General features: G+C 42.8%; 1 protein-coding gene across 6 annotated transcripts in view; it reads right to left on the minus strand.

Annotated features, from left to right (window-relative positions):
• wdfy3 (WD repeat and FYVE domain containing 3) overlaps window positions 1-20,651 on the minus strand; it is a 120,646-nt gene that overhangs the window by 39,703 nt on the left and 60,292 nt on the right. For 5 of the 6 annotated variants that reach the window (XM_004555668.5, XM_012920344.5, XM_004555667.5 and 2 more), the window contains 7 exons: window positions 16,537-16,774; window positions 11,169-11,269; window positions 6,595-6,813; window positions 5,922-6,106; window positions 1,977-2,208; window positions 1,601-1,761; window positions 35-146 (listed from right to left, as the gene is read on the minus strand). In XM_004555668.5, coding sequence (XP_004555725.3) covers window positions 35-146; window positions 1,601-1,761; window positions 1,977-2,208; window positions 5,922-6,106; window positions 6,595-6,813; window positions 11,169-11,269; window positions 16,537-16,774 — 1,248 coding nt within the window. The remainder of the gene's footprint in view (window positions 1-34; window positions 147-1,600; window positions 1,762-1,976; window positions 2,209-5,921; window positions 6,107-6,594; window positions 6,814-11,168; window positions 11,270-16,536; window positions 16,775-20,651) is intronic. The other variant, XM_004555666.5, reaches the window with a different exon arrangement.

Genomic DNA, 20,651 nt, shown 5'->3' on the forward strand with positions numbered 1-20,651 from the left:
GTTTGGTATTCTGAGTCGCGCAGATTTGGTTTACCTAAATATCCAATCACAGCAGCTCCGATGGTGCGTGCGGGACCATTAAGGTGACCGGCGGCATTGTGAATCAGTTTTACTGGAGTGGCATTTTCATGAGAGGACACAGCGAGCTGAAGAAGATGGAAAAGAAATGACAGAAATTAAAAACACACACACACACCTCAAGTATGTCTCCAGACGGCAACTCGACGGTTACTTTTAAACTCTCTACTTCGTCAGAGCCGCTTTCACACAACTTTGCACCATTTCCTCATTTGTTAGTCAAACGTTTGTTGCTGTGGATGTTTGTCTATGAGTAAGAATGTTTTACTGTTAGACGCTGCAGTCTTGCACCAAGATCTGATCAAAAGCTTTACTGAGCTGAAATGAAATATTGGATTCTTTCAGTTAATTCGGGGAAGGTAAAAACAGCATTATGCAACATTGGCATTTAGAATAATTGTGTATTTATGGAGTTTTATTTCTCTCAACATGACACCCATGTTTAGCCAAGTGAGAGGGTGTGAAAGACCCAAACACTAGGCTTAGTTTGCTAAGAGGGAAGTGATAAGTGATAAGTAATTTCCCCATGGGGATCAATAAAGTATCCATTATTATTATTATTATTATTATTATAATGCTGCATGAGAGGACAACAACTTATTTTCGTTCCCCTCTGCACAGTGAGTGAGTGTCTTCCTACTCTGTGACAGGTCTCTGCTGCAGAATTGCTGCCTCTGTAATTCTCTGCACTTCACTTCCTGTGAGTCGCTGCGGGAGACGGAGCAGGAGAGACGGGCAGGCTGGGAAATGACTTGACAAGTGTGGAGAAAGAGATAACACAGAGCTCATCTGGAGCTCCAACACACACTCGTGGTGGGACTGTGTGTGCTACTTCCTTTAAATGCATCATTTAAATGCAATGGACTTGAGTTTTCTGTTGAAAAATGAAATTGACCTTTGCAAACCATTAAGTGTGTGAATGCACATCCATAGCCATTTCCAGATATGCACAGCAGCCCTATACTTTCCTAGAAGTTTCCTAGACAGGGTGCATGTGTCCGATGTAATGGAGTACTTCATGTAACACGAAGTCATGCAAAGCAGGTGATTCCCTGCTGCGAAAAGGACGTCTGTGGAAAATGCCCCAATCTAACAATCCTGAAATAGTCTCAAATCCATGTGTGAAAACAGTGTGTTTACACTTTGGACCTCAATTTGGAGTTTTTCTGCTTGTATTTAATTATTTATTAACTTCAAAGTCTTTCCTCTCTGCAAACGTTACACTTGTGCTAAGGGTAAACACGTCACCACATGGCACAGTAGCAGAGGGAGAAGACAGGTTTCTTTTTTCAGTCGGTTACGTCAGCCAGGATGATGTCATCTCAGCCAGTGTGCTGCACACTTCAATAGAAAACTGAATTTAGAGTTACGGTTTAAAGGTTACTGTAACGGAAATAATAGATTCTTCAATGAAACTTTGACAGAATATCTGACAGTAAGATTTCCATTTAGCAGACAAACCTGCGGTGACAACAACATTAAAGCAGTGACTTTTAATTCTTTGCGAAGTCGTGCGTCTGACCTGTTTGGCGATGGCTTTGCTGTCCAGTTTGTTGTAGCTTTTCCTGATTTTGGCCACAGTGAGAGTCAACACAGAGAGCGCATACAGACTGAAAGACACCTTCTCCTCTGGCACCAGCACCACCGGAGAGGCCGGCGCTACCTCCGCCTTGGAGTCCTTACCTGCAGGAAGGGAAAAATGGAGAAGGTAAAAAGTGAGTAAAAATTTTAAAAAAAAGAGGAGCCATGTATGGATGAACGCTGGGAGAAAAGAAGTGATGCAAGGTGGTTAAATGACAGAACAAAACTAAAGAAAAGCATTAAAGTAGAGCAAGGATTTGGAGCCTGGTTAAAAGCAGGTCTGCAGACTGTACGTCGAGGTCTGGTGGTCCACTCACAGGGGAGGTAGACGGCCTGAAAGCTGCCCACGTAGTTGGGTCCAAGCTCATAAATGGCAGCGACGCTGGCGGCAGGTAGGAACTCCTCCAGGAAGTGGGTAGGCCCAAGACGCCACACCAGGCTGGAGAGCTGGCGCTGGGCAGGGGGTGTCCCTATGTACCCATAAACAGTACTGACGACAGGAGGGTTGGTGGAGCTGGAGCCGCCTGGAGCGCTGTGGATGTAGTGAAGCTGGAGAAGAGGAAAGGTGAAGGTAATGACTCAAAAGAGGGATTTCTATAAGATATGCAGAAATACGACTGAGCTGACACATTCATGTTCTCAGACAGTTTTTTGTGCTATGAAATGCAGACGTAGCCCGCCACAAACTTCAGAGACTACAAAGAGAAATGACTTACATTTGACTTGTTTATTGGCTCAGATCACAACAGAGCTTCAGAGCATGTGAGATACACAAACTCATTTCAATTATATGCACAGTTGAAGTTTGAACCCACTTAATTGGGAACCGGTCCCGTATGCTGTCCCCTCTGACAGGATTAAATAATCATCAAGTCTATATTTCAGGGAACAGAACTTAAAAACATCATAGATCAAGGGCTCTGATGATTTTATCAGTTAATATTCTCTGCTGGGTCAGTGCACAGACACACATGATTTACTCCTGCGTTTGTCTTTTGTCAGTGTGAGTCAGAGACTGATGAGTTGATAGTTTGCTCTGATAACTCCTTTTGTGTCCTTTTCTTTGGGGAAGCAGGCTAATTAAATATGCATGCGTTACCTATTTACGTCAGTGATGAATTAAATGGCTGGATGGAGCTGATAAATAATCGAGTTGACCTATCAGCTCCTGGATTTTAACAGCTCAGATGTGCGTTTATGTTCTAAACACGTCACAGGCACAGTGAAAACAAGCAGAAATAGTTATTATTTAGCTTACTGCTAACAGTTCTAAACTAAGCAGAGGAGGAGGTATCTGGGGGTCTCGTTCACGAGGGGAGGGGACAGTTGAACGGGAGACTGGCAGATTGATTGCTGCAGCGTCTGCAGTGATGCGGATGCTGCACCGGTTCGCTGTGGTGAAGAGACAGTTGAGCGTAAAAGTGAAGCTGTCGATTTACATCCCTAATCTCATCTGTGGTCATGAGCTCTGGGTAACGACTGGAAGAATTAGACAGCGGATACAAGTGGCGGAAATCAGAAGTCTCTGAAGGGCGGCTGGACTCAGCCTTAAAGACAGGGTGGGAAGTTCAGTGATTTGTGAGGGACCCAGAGTAGACCTGATACTCATCAACATCAAAAGAAGCCAGTTGGGGCAGTTCAGGCATCTGGTTAGAAAGACTCCCAGGCACCTCCTGGGCGAGGTATTGATTACTGGGCATGTCCTACATGGAGGAGGACCTGGGGCATACACAGGACAGCCTGGGGCTTGCTACACTGTGGAAGGTCTGGGCTTCTCCGATAGGCTGCCGCCCTGTGACCTGGCCGTGGATAAACAGCAGGATGGATGGAAAAACGGTGCATCTTAACTTGGTTTTCAGACTTCGACCTATCAGACCTACTCAGAATTTTAACTTATGTCACCAGAGCAGATGGAGAATCTGTCTCTGCCTCCGGCCGCCCAGCACTCAAGACTAAAGTGCGACTGATTCCAGTAAAGAACATACGGCAGAGTTGAGTAAATAACTACACATGACGAATGTTCGGGAAATCTGTTCGTCTCACGTGTCTGAAAGAAAAAATAAATCGGTCGATACTTTGGAATATCAGATTTTTAAATCACCAAATATTGTTATCGATCTTAAAAATCCAATATCAGGTTCTTACAGACACAACATACTCGGCGGCCATAGAGGGACATTCAAAAAGTCATCTGCACTGCAGGAAGATCCACAATGAGATCAGGAGCCATGCTTTTGTTTCAAGGTCTCAAAAAAATCTATTTCAAAGTGCAATCGCTGCTGAGTCCAGGTGGGTTCCAGTTCGCACTGAAGCATCCCCGCAGAGTAATCCTCTCACCACCACGTTTCACCGTGAGGACGGTGTTCTCTGGGTTGTTCACCTCCTCCTTTGTTCTCCAAACATAAGCAGCATCTCTTTGGCCACAGAGCTCTAGTTTGTTTCATCTGACCTAAAGACGCACTTCCTGTGTACATAATCTTTCTCCAGGGTGTTCTTAGCGTACCTTTATCTGCAGAAGTTGGGTTTTTTCCTGTGTGGGGTTCCAGTGATCGTCTTCTTTGAGACTACAATGACTTGGCAGTTGTTCTGGGGTCTTTGGACACATCAACACTCAACAGTGTCTTTGAAATCTTTGCTTCTACCTCAGACAGGCTTGTTCCGCACTGTGTGGCTCTCCTAGAATCCTTCTCACTCCAGTTCTGGATATATGGAAACGCTGTGATAACTCTGTATATCCATTTCCTGCTTTGTGAGCATCAACAATTATTTTAAGTCTGAACTGATTTCTTTGTTTTTAGCGTGATGCTTTCTCAAGTGACAGTTTAAACCCTTGCTGAAGTTTTTATACTTTGTGTTAATTGAAAGATAAACTCAGTTTTAACTTGACTTTAGACCGTTTTAAAAACTTAAAGCACATCATTGTACAGCAGTGGTTTGTGCAAAGCTCAATAAAAAGTCAGGGGCTAATAATACTGACACAGATAACTTTTGTTTTTTTCTGAAATAATTCTGTTGTTTGTTTTTTTATTTAAATAAACAAACACGTGGAGCCTTTTTTTTTAAACAACCAGGGCCTTAATAGTTCATTCTTAAAATCACAAGATTCATTTATGACCAATCAAAACGCCTGATGTTACACAACAGTGAGTGACGCAGAGACACTGACTGTGGGAAGGATAAAAAGGGATATGAAAGGAGAAATACTGCTCAGCACAAAACAGCATTTCAGCAGTTTTCTGAGCAGACTTCATGTCAGAAATAAAACGTATCATCTATTCATTATTCACACATCAAGCCACTCCTGCTGTTGTTACTGGCTACTTTTGCCATTTAGACCACCTGGGAGGTGCCTGCACACCTTTTGCTTTACTGTCACTCTTTTACAAGCTAAATGCAACCACACGAACACTTAGACCCATATGAGACACACGACCAGCCTGTTTTTTCCTGTACATGGCCCTCAACAGGAAATGAAGCCGCTGTTATCAGTGCCGTTAAGGAGAAGCTGTGACTTGCGGTCTCAGCCTATTCCCTATTCTTCTGTCTAATCTCAGGGGAATCTAAAGTCACTGAACCACAAACCACATCACAGTCTGCTGACTGCAGCACTCAAAAGCTGCTGTTTAAAGGTCGGAGTTAGAAACGTACGCCACTGCTGCTTCTCAACGCCAACCGTGATCAGAAGTCCAAATAAGACGAGCTAATTATGGTCGACTTCCAAACACAAAGCCGTTGTTGCGGCGTACTTACCTACTGATGCATAAGAAACTATCAGCACACTCATAGTTTTAAATCGGGCACTAGCTCACCGTTTCTTTATACAGCAGCTGTCTTTAAAAACAGGTAACCGTGAATATGAGATGATGGAGATAGTTTTTATGTATATGACATATAGTCTGATTTTATACCCATAAATCCATCTACATTTATTACAAGACTTAACTGATATATCCTATTAAAGATATACTGGCAAGCTAGGTTAACCCTCCTGTTACTGCACCTTTACCAGGGTACAGGTTTACAGCTGGAGTTTGTCCTGTGGTGCTGCACTGCTCTTGTTCTGTTCATGCAAAAAAAAAAAAAAAACCCAAAACTTCCAACAAACACCCTGCATGCAACAAAGCCTGTTCACCCGCGGTTGGTCAACAGAAACTGGACAGTTTAGTACAGTTTTCCTAACAGCTGGATCTCGACAGGAACAACAATGCGAGATCTGCAATGTGGATGTTGGTTATTGCTGACACGCCGCGTACTAATTTTACCTTGACAGTGCTGATGAGCTGGCCGTCGATGTACAGCGTGGCCATGCTATTCTTCAGCATGCCTTTGCTCATGACCAGCACCAGGTGGTGCCACTGGCCCTCGGCGATCAGCTCGCCACAGCGGAATCGAGCGCAGCAGGGAAGGATCTCGTAGAAGGAGGCTTCTTCGCTAGAATCATCCGCTGCTTGATGGGGGAAGGCAGAGAGAAGCAGGGGGCAACATCAATGAGCCAGAGAGCTCCAGCAGAAGTGAGTACATTAGCTCAGGGTTAAAGCCCCAGAGAGGAAGCCTGTTTGGTCGTAACAGAAAGTGCACATTTCTCCCACTTGCTCTCTGTAACACTGGAAAGGTCATATTTATCAAATATAATCTCTAAACAAAACTGTATCAGCATTTTAAACTCAAATATCTAACAGAAAGTTTTAATTTCTTTTCTGGGAATATATCCTGTATGAAAGTGCATCATCCCAAAAACAAAAAAGTAATGGCTTTTGGCATACAAGCTTGAGATTTCACAGATTTGAGATAATAATTTTCTCCTGATGGTTCACCAAAAAGAATCTTGAAGCATAGACAAAGTATAGAGGTCTAGAGGATGGTTGTGCAGCGGCGGATTATTAATTCTTGTGGTTATGCTGCAAACCGGAGTTTAAGTCTAGTGCTGCCACTTACAGTATGTCTGCAGCAGCTCCTCCTTGGTGGAGACGGTGAGCGAGCGGTCTTTGGCTGACAGCACCACAGCCAGGCACACATAATGCTGCTCCGAGGAGTTGGCCCGACGGACGATGGTCAGCAGCCGCACCGGGTGGGCCTGAGGGGATGTGCTGAACCTCTCCACGCAGAACCAAGTGGAGTAACTCAGGCCTGATGGGGGAGGAAACAGGCGCTCGCCTGGGTAAGGAAGGGGGGAGTGAGAAAAGATAGAGGTTTATTTGTTTTTATTCATATATATATATATATATATATATATATATATATATATATATATATATATATATATATATATATATATATATATATATATATATTTATTTATTTTAAAAATTCACAATTATTTTTATCTCAATGCTTTACATATTAAATCCATCCATCCATAATAGATGGGTCCACATTGTGGGGCAAACAGACAGGCCTCTCCCCAGTCAACACCTCCAGTTCTTCAGGAAGGCCACAGAGGTGTTCCCAGCCACTGGAGACACGTAGCCTCTGAAGTGTATCCTGAGTCTTCCCCTGGGCTTCCTCGCCACGTGACCTGCTCAACAGGTGAGCTGACTGAAATATCTCCACTCGTCCTGCTATGAGCCCACTTGTCAATGTAGATTGACCAGAGTGTGAAAGCAACACAGTGAATTGACTGTGTTGCTTTCAGCTCTTCTCTTTTTCTCATGCATCATAACACATTTACTCGGGGCCATGATACCTACATCTATGTAAACATCGCTAGTGGCTCAATGGACTGTTTTAAGAAAGACGTAAAGCTTCAGGGACCAAAACTGAGCTTTCATCAGTTTGTGATCAAAGACATTTTCGTCACTTTACATATTTTTTGGACAGATTGTTTGTTCTCGTCTCGCCAGTCCAGAAAACTAGAAACTGAGTTATTGTAGGCTTGATTTTTTTTTATTATTTCTGATCTTAAATGTTGTGTTTTCTTGCATTTATTAATGTGACATACTGCAAACAGCTAACCTATTTGACTCATCTTATCACACCTATGAAAAAATGCTCTTATTTTTCTTCTGAGTCATTCTCCATATTTTCCTGGTTCAGATTTGCATTCTGCAAACGTTTGTTTTGCGTCGGTGCTTTATCTGTGCCAAATACACCACATTAAATTATGCCATGTTTATGTATGATCAGCCAGAGCTGCAGAACAGCACACCGAGGGTGTAGGAAAGATTTCAATTCAGCCTCCGGGTGTAGATCGAGGTGTACAGTAGCTCGCATTACTATTAAAACGAGCTAAAACTTTGACGTAAGCTGCCAAAACATGAAGGCAGTACTCTGTCGTCCAGATTGGTTAGAAAAGATCTCAGAGCAGAGTCTGTGGCTCGGGATGAGGTTGTCACTCAAATGGTTATCAGACTTGACCAAATAATGGGGCTGTCTGTGGACTCCATCACAAACTGTAGAAAACTGGTTTGAGGGATTACATCGAATTCTTATGCATATCAATTTACACTTGGTGCAACATTGTTGTTGTGAGCAGAATGACGATATTTTGATGAATGAGCCTCTGGATGATGTCATTCACAGATACGGGTCAGACCGAAGTGGATGAGGAAAGAGAAGGAAGGAAACAGAGAGGAGACGGGACAGAGATAAATGAGGATATGGAAGGGGAAAGTGACAAAGAATGGATAGAATCAGGGCAGGGGAAAGGAGGAAGAATGAAGGAGACTGAGATAAGCAGTGAAAGGGACAGAAAAGGAAAATGTGAATGACAGGAAGAAATGAGGGAGGAACGAGTGAGGTCTATAAATAGAGTTGGGTGACTAGCAGGAGAAGACGAGAGCAGAGCAGTGTGGGGTGGATGAGCACAGAAGGAGCGGCATGAATAGGTAAACAGATGGAGGAACGATAGTCATGTATGAGTGGATGGAGAGGAGGGTGGACTGGGAGGAAGAGGAGAAAGGAGAGTCTAGCTGTGCTTCATAAATACTAAATGAGGCTACACACTAAAAATTCAAGCGTAACATCGCAGACAGTTTATATGATAAAATCTATTCTGTAAAATATCAATATTGTTTATGAGGTTTTTCATAACAAACACATTTTATTTTTAACACACTAAAACTAACGACTCAAGGACAGGTGAGGTCTGAAGCTCGAGATATGCAGACATGTGTTTTTCTTTTTGCATAAAAGACGAAAAATGATGAAAACAGAAGAAAAAAGATCAAAAGCAAAAGAAATCCAAAGAGGTTTTGCAAAGACACACAGCTGCTTTAAAGAAAAGGAAGGAGAGTGAGAAAAAAGATGATGGTGATGGAGAAAACAACAACGAGGCCGATGGAACATAAACAGAAAAAACGAGACGAAGCGGCAGACGCGGTGATCCGAGTGGGATGTGTGTCGTTAAAAATTAAACACCAAGCAAAAAAGGGAAATGCACAAAGAGTTTTTGTGTACCTGTGGGCTAAAAATGAAATTAGGTGGGATGAAACACAGGAATCTATTCTTACTCATCAATTGAAAACGCTTGTTTTAAGGGGCGGCTGTGGCTCAGGAGGTGTAGCAGGTCATTTACTAATCTACTAATCGGGAGGCTGGTGGTTCAATCCCAGTGTGCATGCCAAAGAACCAGTCAATTTACTATTTCTGAAACAACAGAAATGAGCAAGCCAACAGGATAAAGGACAAAAACGTATCATAAAGGAACTTAGAGTCATTTGCAAGAAGTGAAATCCAACGAGCAGCACTCGAATGCTTTGCTTTACACAGTTTCCTGTTCCTGTTTCATGAGAGAGGACTGAACGAAGAGTGGAGCTGACGCACTGACACAACATGACTGATCTACTTTGATGTGACATGTTCTCACAAAGACACAGATGAAGGTTTGTGGATATGATTACAGCTAAAGACCGCTGACTCTTCTGCTAAATTCTCACTTCCTCCCCACATCGGATGCACCGTATTTTCTCTAATAAAAACTGGCAGTTAATTAAAAGCCGGGAAAGCAACAAAGGCCTTCATGCCACAAACAAAGGCCATCCATAGTTTAACTGTTTACACATTAACCTAACAAGCGAAAGATCCCCGACTCTATCCCCCGAGAAGACGCAAATCCCTTAGGGGTTGCATCAGGACACCTCTGTCAAATTAAACATGCAGAGTTGCCCGCTGTGGTGACCCCGGGTGAATAAGGGAGCAGCTGAAAGGAGCTCTACAGAGTGACCAAAAAAATCCACAAAGGTGCATAAAGTTTAATTTAGTTAAATATAATATAGTTAAATATAAATGCTATATAAATGCAATCCAATAATGGATTGCATTTATATAGCGCTTTTCAAGGCACCCAAAGCGCTTTACAATTCCATTACTCATTCACTCTCACATTCACACACTGGTGGAGGCAGCTACGGTTGTAGCCACAGCTGCCCTGGGGCAGACTGACAGAAGCGAGGCTGCCATATCGCGCCATCGGCCCCTCTGGCCAACACCAGTAGACGGTAGGGTAAAGTGTCTTGCCCAAGGACACAACGACCAGGACAGAGAGCCCGGGGATCGAACCGGCGACCTTCCGGTTACAGATACGCTTCCCAACCCCCTGAGCCACGGTCGCCCCAATGTGTCAGCCAGTTTTATAAAATAGACTCGACATTATAATAAAGCAGTTCTTCTGTCTCATTGATCCAGTCTCCGTTTTGCTGTGTCCAATGCAAAGCTGTAAATGTGAAACCACTGCACAAAGTGTTGAGTTTGTATTAACAACACAAAGCAGCAACCTTAACGGAGGCGATCAAAAGGAGGCTTTGCCCTCATTTAATTGAAGAATTATGACAGAAGACCTGCGTATAATAAAGCTTTGTTGCCTTCTGATGTGATAAAAACATTTCAGCATCAAAGAACCATTCACTGTTTAAAAGCAGTTTATTGCATGTCAGTTTTAAAAAGTCTTTATTATTTTTACTTGTCACTGCAGGAAAGCACCGGTGGAGTTAATGGTGCCAAAGTTTAATGCAGAACAGACAAAAACTGCAGTTCCCCTTGGTGTGTGGTGAATCCGTCCCACAGACTTCCATGTTAAAAAGCCAGTTTAACAGCATGAAAGCATGTTTACAGCCTGCCACAGAAACATTTGGGGTCTCGATGGATAGTTTCTCCCTTCATAGCAACCGTAACTTGGATACCGTCAAACCTCCAAGTTTTAACACTTCTGAAAGGCTGTTTCCTAATCCTGTCAGTCAGGTGACCTTTGCTTTGTTTGTGTGATCATTTTCTGCTTACGTGCAGCAAAGACAAACAGTCAGCACATTAAGCATGTGACTTTTCTGCTTTTCACCATTTTTAGAAAAGCAAATCCATTACTACTCTGTCCTTTGGTTATTGTAAGGGCTAGAATTAGTTATGTCACTGACCTTTATGTTTCAGCTTCAAAGTGTAGCTCGGTGGGCCGCTGTGCCTGGTTAACCTATAAAATCAGCCTCCACGTTCATGCTAGCAGATACCCCGAGGCCCAACCAGTCGGTGACCTTTGTGCTACAGTAAATGGAATCTGACCCAGCACAATGATCTATTTTTACCTGTGCCCATCCCGCTCAGCACTGCTCCGTCGCTGACACCTGAAGCATTGGTGTTGTTGGTGGGGGCGTTGTGAGGCGCCAGGCTGGGCAGGAACAGGCACCTGCACGGGACAAGAAGAGGACAGATTAACGGCTGCTATCTGGGGAAACGGCCGTGACAGACACAAGACACGTCAACAGCTTGCACGCGCATTTGTTGCGCGAGAGATTTACTGCGCGTTTGCTGAATGTCCGCTCCAGTCTGGCTCCATCGCTTAGGTAAACTGTTAGAAAAATTCCTCCCAACTTCCAGAAAACAGTATGGTAATTCACACGCTTCAAAACACAAGCTTCATGTTATAATATGGAAATTTTGAGCTGCCTAATACTCGCGGATTAATTATGTATGAGAAGGAGATAGAGGTGGGATGAAAGCGCACATTCAGAATCATTTTTCAAAGGAAATCTGCTCAAAGTCAGCTGCAGCCCCCCTGCACTCGCTAAGGTTGGTGCTGATAGTGATGATAATGATGATAATATTCCAATTAATTGTCAAAAAACAGGGTGATGCCTGCACAGTGAGACCACATACACAACTCCTCAGTAAGCTCGAGTCTGATGTCTGTATGCACTGCCGTCCACTTTCTCAAGGACTTCTCCTGCAGACAAAGGCTGGCAATCATTCGACAGAATTACAAAGATTTTTCTTTGTGAGTTGGCGTTGCGTTCTGCTGACTCACTGCCCCTCGGTGAAGGTGCCATTTTCTCCTCTCTAATCATCCTGAACCAGTACTGAAGACACTGGTGCTCTGGGAAATGAACAGGAGGATTTGGGGTTTTCCCCTCTTCAGGGGAGACAAAGAAGTCCTTAGAGTGTGTCAAGGCCAATTCATCCAGAAACCTGACAGATTTGAACTGAGCTGCACTGGAGGACACTGCAAAAAGCCCAATTAAAATAACTGTAAATCTGCAGTATTTCACTGTAAAGTAAAATAAATGTAAATCTGTGGAAACCCAGTTAAAATAGCTGGAAAGCTAAATTAAAACTGCAAATTTGTAGTTATTTACTACACTTTTACTATTTTACTACAGATTTACAGTTCTTTCACTGTAAAGTAAAATAACTGTAAATCTTCTGTACAATAATGAACAACAGAATAACTGTATTTATAAAACTCAATTTCTCTTACAGATGTACAGGTATTCCAGTTTTACAGTTATTTGACTGTAAAGTAAAAACATATTTTATTGCAAATTTACTTTTTTTTTAGTGGAAACTACAAAACTGCAGCAGAAATATAGAACTGTATAGATGCAAATACATGATCAGTCTCATCTTTATGAAGCATAGATCGTAAACCAAAGATGCCATTGTTACATCCCCCATCTGAGCTTATTAATGCGACCTTAATAAGGTCACATTATTAAGCTCAGTGAGGGAGAAACTGAGGAACGGAGAGCACTACTGTCAGCTACAAACACCAAACTAAACCCTGATTTCTTGTCCTTTTTTGTTTTAATGGGAACTATTCACACACAAAAAACTAAATGTTGTATTCAATAAGACTTTAAACTAATGATCAACACCATAAACTCATCAGGAAAGTGTTCACCAAGGAAATGAGGGCTGTTTGCTCAACTTCTTTTTCTGCAGCAAGAGGAATTGCTCTCTGCTGCCCATTTAATTAAATCCAACTTTAGGGCACTTCTGCATTGTGTAAACTTTTTAGATGTAGGATACATCCATCTTTGGGACGTGTATGTGTTTTTCTAATATAAAAGCAGTTCAAACCACCTCACTGCAATCCCAAAGTTTTAAAATTAAAACCGAGAGCAAAGCTTGACTGATTTATTTCTGTACTTCTGTCTTTAAAAGAAAGATGACTTACCGCAACTCAGAGGAAATGAACATCGATTTTAACAGCTGTTTTTATGCTGATAAGCACAAATCAATCCATGCACTCAAACGGTGAGGCCAGTGTCACCAGGTATTTACGTATTCTTCTTCTTTAATATAAGTTCATTGTTTTTCAGTGGCAGCAGTAACGTGTAATGGGATAAAGTACAGACTGGCTCAAATTGGATACGGACGTATGAGTTTCTGGAAACCCAAAACAGTTGTCTCATTTTTCATGAGATTTATTAATGATAATGGGTAAAACTGGACTACACAAGCAATGTGAGCATCTCCTTTTATCTTGACATAACTGTAACAGTCACACATAAAACCTTCATTTTTATTTGTTCGCCACAAATTCTGCATTTTAATAGCCACAGTCACGGAGCCCACAATGACCTGGTTTTTTCCCACCTCCTCATCTTCTTTTTCCACCTGGACAGGAAGGTCAGAGGTCAGGGGTAGCTAAAGAACACCGTCCCAGAGGCTGGCAGGGATTCAATTAATTTTTATCAAGGACACTTCTCAAGGACAAGTCACTGCGCTGGGCCCCAGTTTAACAGACAGCCTGTCAAACTAACAAGTACACCGCCCTGCTGCCTCAGAGTAACTACATGTAGCTGTCTCTTTCATCACCCCAGGTTAGGTTATTAAAAAGACAAAGAAGGAAAAAAAAGCACTGCAGGGATTTCACCGGCACGTTATGCTAATTTATCTTCTTCCAGCGAATGTTTTCTCTTTAATTCTTTTAAAAAAATGAAATAAAAAATGTTTCCTCCACCCTTAACCGTCAAGACTGAATCTTCCTGGCCTCATGTGGGTGAGTGTGCATCCATGTGTCTGGCTCTGTGTAAAACTGTTGTGTGTTATAGAGAGTGCGTCTGTGTATGAGAGTCCTAATAGCAGCAGAGGCATCAATATTTCATGTTGACAGATGGGAGAGAAAGGAGGGGCCATCTCTCTCTGGATGTATGAGTGTGCGTCGTGTGTCTCCTCCTCTGGTTAGCAGAAAGTGGGCCACTGCCTCGTTGCCTGTGCTGCTGCTGCTTTGCTGCGTTTTCAGGAGAAACTCCATGTTTTATTCTGAGCTGGCTGCTGTGATGAGTCGCACAGGTTCTTCTGAGTAAAGGAAACAGCAAAGCTAAGAAAGTGCGATCGCTCGGAGGGGGAGGGATTTTTCAAAAGCAGTAGATAAAAAGCAACTGAATCACACGCTCGATTCCTGACAATCTCAGGAAGTTTTGACACTACAAGAGGCTTCTTGGAGTTGGTGCACACTTTTTAAAGAGCTTAAAACATGTTTTTAAAACTAAAGAGTTTTTAGAGCATTTCTGAGAGCTAAACAAAGACTAGACTGGATTCCTCCTGTCGTGTAAAGACGGGTTCATTAGTTAAACTAATCATTTTAAATTTGCTGTAAGTGTGGATGTGAGAGTGTCGGTTGTCTGTCCATAGTATAACTCACATTTCATCCTATATCATCTGGGACAGACTTCAGTTAAGTAAGGCAGCACAGACTTCTCGTTTTAATGCAGACTGACTGTGGTTACGTGCAGTCACCCTTCAAAAAGGACCAATCTGAGCCAAGAAAAGCCTGTGAAATAAAAGCTCATCTGTGCCACAACTGAATACTTTCACATGTTCTGAGATAGGAATTTGTCTTAAATAAAGGTGGTTAAAAACATATAGTCAGGGGGCCAGAAACAGGCCGCTGAATGGTTTTGCAAAATTGTAGAAAATATATTAACAGTATAATGTTTTATACAATTAATAACTTATTCATACTTCTGGTGTGGTGATGCTGGCACTGCTACAGACAACTAGAGTGGAAAGATGAATTTTCAGATCCTGTTTGACACACACAAATGTTTGATTTGGAAGATTAGTGCTGTCTTATTGTGTGTAGTACTGACATCACTGCGGTCCTCAGTGTACATGCTGGTGTAAAAACAGGTGGTTAAATCGCATGGCAACCAAGGGCCTGAAAAAGTGCTGGATGTCAGTTTGTTGCTTCCACTTGCTGTTTGTTACAGGCCGAGTCACCGACACGGGATGTTTTGTGCAAATTTAGATATTTGGTCTGCTAAGCTTGCATTTTTTTCATCAGGGTAAAGAGAATCTCACTGCAGTTTTTTTAAATCAAGTCTAGTCTTACAAAACACTGAAGGACCCTGGGTGCAGAAATGCAAACTGAATGAATATACACGTTTCCCCAGCCTCGGCCATCTAATAATTCGGTGCAGTTGGCTCACAGTAACCAACCTTTAGCTACACTGACAGAAAACCTCTACTATGATCTTCTGCAAGATGCACTTATGAATATTCATGAAGAATGTAACACATCACAACTGCGTCTCAGCTCAACATGTCCGCAAAAGCATGGGGGCGAAGTGTTGAGGTCACAGCCCACACACCGTCTTCTGACCCCCGCGCTGACTGTGGTGCTAACACACAACACAAACCGGGGGGTGCAGTGGGCGGCATCAGCCGCGGCACAACGAGCAGCCGAGGGCTCCGTGTGACATAAAAGGCGGAAAATAAGCCTATTTGTATGCACAGCTCCACAACTGGAGGCGAATAACAGGCTCCTGCTGAGACAGTAGCAGGTACTGCTAAGAGACACTCACACACAACCTGTTTAGGGCGGGGGAAAATAACGTTACATCCTCAGGCGTGTTTCACTGGCGAGGAAAATTGATCCGCAAAGAGATTTAGGGCGAAAATGGTTTACAAAAGAATGGGCACCATCTGTTACTCCACCCATAAGGACAGGAAAAGTTACAGGAAGTGTTTATGCTTTATATACATCGTATATCTTATAAGAGTATCCAATCACGGGAGTGCACGTTAGATTTTTCTGATGAAAAATAACTGTAAGAATCAAGTCTGCCACTCTTATATGGATATAAAACATTTACAAGTTATACTTCTTTATATACAGATTTGTTTCCATAAAGGCATCAGTATTTTCCAAAATGTACACCAAAGTTTGTCCCGCTCCTTAAGTCTGAAAGAGATTGTCACATTAATATAATTTTTAATTTAATAAGGACTGAAATGTAGAAATGTAATGAACAGAATAGCTGTTGCCTCTGTGTTGCAGGGCACATGTTTACAGGAGCATGTTTTGGTTTCATAGCTGCATTAATGTCAAGTTGATATATACTTTGCAAGCAGCTGTCACAAACATATCAATTCTGTCTCCTGATATCCAAGATAAGCCAAGTTTGGTCAGGCTGAAGGTCAGGTTAGAATCCCCCAGAACTTAATCATGAGACATCCTGTGTGGCAACGTCAGAAATCCAGTGTGTTAAAGACACATGTTAGCATTTTTGAACTGGGCCTCAGAAATGAAAGGTCACAAAGAACCGGGTAACAAAGGTCTCATCTGAATAATGTTACATTGTTGCAAATATCATAATCAAAAATATAACCATTACTGCATACGACTGGAAAACCAAATGCACTTAAGGTCTGTTAACCATAACTTACCCAAAGCCCTCCAGCGAGCTGTCAAACTCCACGAATGCAGGTGTAACAGCTGATCCGTGCAGGCGAATGTCATGGGGGGTTGTCATCGACACCAGGCACTTGACTCGGGTGAGGGGTACGGTGCTGCCCTCAGCGGAGCGCACGAGGCTGCGGCTGATGCGATACTGGCCATTGTCCTCCGCCGGCGTGGTGAAGACGCTGTCGGGGCCGAAGCCCTCCATGGAAGTGGTCATGCTGTCTGTGAGATTAAGAAGGCGTGGTTAGAGTCAAGACATGCAAGATCCACGATTCAGGACTGAAAGGTGGCTCCTGTTTGGTTAGCTATTCAAATCAATAACATTTTATTTATATGGCATCAAATGACAAGAACCGTCGCCTCAGGACGCTTATTAGTCTTACTTTACTTTTTAATTCATGACATTCAAAAGCAGAAAGATGTAATTGTGAAACGTGCAAAATTTTCTAGTTCTGTTTCAGTTCCTTCACTTTGTACAACACATACAGTATCACGCAGCTGTTTGTCTTGCTGAAGACACCTCTATTTAAAGCAGATGACCTGTGATGACATATGTGGACCCTGCCTGTGAATAGACACTCCTGTCATTTTGGTATGAGTCACAAACCGAAGCAAGTCTGTCCACATGGGTGAAGTTTCTCTGTGAGACCAGCATGAGGAATGCCCCGTCTACCTGGAGACTGTCCACGGTATGAGAGGGTTGACTTAACCCAAAGCTTTGTAGGTAGAGCTGTGAAAGGCTGCTGTTGCTTGGCATTTCTCTTTCCTCTTAGAGTCTAAGGATGCAGATTCATGCGAGTCCAAAGGCAAGAAGTATTCAGTCGATGACCCAGCAAACAGCTGAGTAAACACATGGAGTATGTTGATGGGTTAAGCCAAGCGTGAGCCATAACCATGTGAGGCACGAGCTGCATGCTCACCAGGACGACGATGACATGCAGGACCGGACATTCATGGATAGTTGGTAGATAGCGTGTGAACCAGCCTGTCACCGCTGCTGCTGTGCGGGCTGGCAAAGACCACATGTCTCCCTTTTCCCTCTTTCACTATGCAACAAAAAGGTTGCAGGTGGAGCAGCCCTCCCCTCTGCCAGCTCAGAAACCGTCACAGTTCGTGGGGGTTTTTCATAAGCTCAGAGCCACAACAATCAAAATCCACCTGCCCATGTTCCCAGATTTTGTCTCCAAGCTAATGGCTTCACGGAGCAAACCGCTACCACATCACTGTGCCCACCTATGGACCCTGTCTGGAGCTGGACGCCAGGTTCAAGTTGTCTTTCAGTCCATTTTTTGACTCTATAGCTATGAAGTTTCTTTTACATAATACTGGGTTGTTTCGAACGGCCTCTTTGCTGCCTTCAGTAAAGAGAGGGTGACCTTCATGCTTCGTCCGTGCATGCTTCTGGCACACGCTTTTCAGCTTCTCACTTTTTGCCCTCATCCTTTTCCATCTGAGGAAGAGATGAACCTTCATCTGTGTGTGATGTGAATCTACACTGACCACACTCAGAATGTGTGTTTATGTGGCCAAGCTGTTTAACTGCTGTAATAATCCATAAAACTCTGCCTAAGCAGAGGCTCTCCAACTGGATTATGGAGGCTATCTTCCCAGCATCTCACAGAACCAAAGGTCTCTCTTTGCCTCAGGGTGTGAGCGCATCAGGGGATTGGAAACCTCATGTGCCCCATTTAAAGGGGTCCCTGTGAGTGATATCTGTGCTGCAGCTAGTTGGCCATCACCACACACTTTTGTTCTGGTTCAGTGACAACTCTGGGGGCATTTATACATCCCTTCCATACTGTATGTGTGCTACCAAGTGAATCAACTGAAAGCGAACAGCTTCTGTTCCCTGAAGCAGAGGAACGAGGTACAAGACAGTCTCCCCACTGAGAAGCTGGGCTCAGTCAGGAGTGTTTATCAAACTGAGGGACGTATATGTGCAGGAGGGGCCTCAAATATGTCATTACAGGTCATGTGGCTTAAAGCTGTGGTTCAAAGGTGTCTTCAGCTGGCACACGCAGGGACGTCATATTCCACACTGTACGTACTGCATGTTGTTCCTTTTCTTCAGGGAACCAGACTACAGTCATAACGTTTTGTTCTAAAGTCAGAAACCTTATTGACCTGTTAAACTGTAAAGAATGAGGCCAAGAATTAACATGACCTTCCCTACATATAAGGTCTTAATGGAAAGATAATACAACACTTCAAGATAGTTAAGTTTAAATTTGGCTATTACAAGTTTCAAAATCAAACTTTAAAAAAATCCTTAAACCTTAAAAATAGCCTGATTTTAAAACCCCGGAGCAGAAAAATATATGTTTTTTCCTCACTATAGAGGCAAATGTGTAGTCGGAAACCCAAAAGAAATACAAATGAACTTTTTACTCTTAGTTTAAAGCAGCTTGTTTCATCTCCCCATCTAACAGTGGTTTCTCTACTGTCCTAAAAATGTCTTGACAGAATTCCAGCACTTCAAATTTTGCATTTGTTTATTCAAAATAACATTTATTTTCCAATTAGATTAGATTCAGAGAGAGTGGTAAAAACCTCTCACAGCTTGGTCCGCCCATGAAAACTCCCACAGCACTGAAAACACCGACTGCGAGTAGGCCACATTAAATCAAAGCTGGATTTTCATCGCCCCAGAAGGGCGATAATAACGTCCCGCGCTAAGGTAACATATTTCACCTTCTATTGAGAACATGGGTCGTCTCATTTCTAAAGAGTCAGCAGATGTGACAAAGACGAATTGGATGAAAGCAAGAATTACAACAGCCATCAATGGCAGCTAATAAACCAGACTCTTCTCACAGAGAAAGATGGCAATATGTGCTCTCCCAGTGGCTGTCTGTAAAGAGCAGTAATTACTGGGGCCTTGATATCCATTCTCAGCTGGGAGGAGACACAATAAGCAATTAAGACATGCTGAGAAGCCCAGAAAATTACAAACATTAGCAGCTGTTGATGGAAAACAAGCCATTTGCATTACATTCACAGAGGCGAGCCGATCTTTGTTTAAACATGGAGTTTACACGTCGCTTTAATCAGTGGACAAGAAGACCGCTCTAACAACTTCCTGCTTCCAAAAAGCAACGAAATGAAAAGCAGCTAAAGCACGTTGAAATGACGCCACGTGCTAATTAGTGTATCTGTAAGTCCTCGAGTCATAGCTGCATTCTGTCTACTGTCAGCTGCTGTCTGAATATATATAACATATAAATAACCATTACAGGAAGATTTAATTGGTAGGAGGGGTGGATATGAGCGTGCTCATCTGTGTCGCCATGTTAGCCATTTGATACTCAGGCTTCACGCCGCTTCTCAGCCTGTGACAGCTGGGATCAACTCCAGCGCTCACGAGATCCCAAACTGGATAAGCGGCTAACAACACGGATGCAAGGAAGGACACCTGATTAGGTTTGCCTTCTATCTTTGATCCGGCACGGAAATGAGGAGCTCTGGATAAATTGTAAAGTTCATACGTAATTAATTCCGATTGTTCCTCCGACCACTCTGAAAGCACACGGACCATCTGAGCATTTTAATCTGGCGTTAAGGAACTAAGCAAAGCTCATACTCTAACATCAGATGTTATTCTTTGGGGAATTCATCATAGAGCAAAGAAAAGATGATTCTCCTTTTTTTTTTTAAAGCTTTTGTTAAAAAATAAATAAATAAAAATGACACTTTCTCCCAGGAGAAGCCTGCATCACAACGGCAGATGGGAATCGCTCCCAGGTGGCACATCCTTCATAGCTGCACTTGGAAGGCTGCTGTGAAAAGAGCTCTTCAATTCTCAGCTATTACGAAGTGAGAATTTTACCTGTGTCGGTATAAGAAACTATATTTGTTCGACTAATACCAAAGAACGTTGTGTGATAGGTGATAAAACAGAAACACAGAGGTTTCTAAGGTGGTTACCTTTTAGTCGGCACTTTAATAATACGTTTGAGGCCTGTAACCCAACTATAACAAATACTTATGCAGGCAGTTTAATACTTTATCCTGGGATAGATTCTATCTGTGTGGATGCAGTGTGTGTAGTTGGTATGATCCAGTCTATGCACTTGGTAAGTGTAACCGACTGACAGCTGAT

The sequence above is a fragment of the Maylandia zebra genome, linkage group LG12, assembly GCF_041146795.1.
Source record: "Maylandia zebra isolate NMK-2024a linkage group LG12, Mzebra_GT3a, whole genome shotgun sequence".
In the NCBI taxonomy this organism is placed as follows: domain Eukaryota; kingdom Metazoa; phylum Chordata; class Actinopteri; order Cichliformes; family Cichlidae; genus Maylandia; species Maylandia zebra.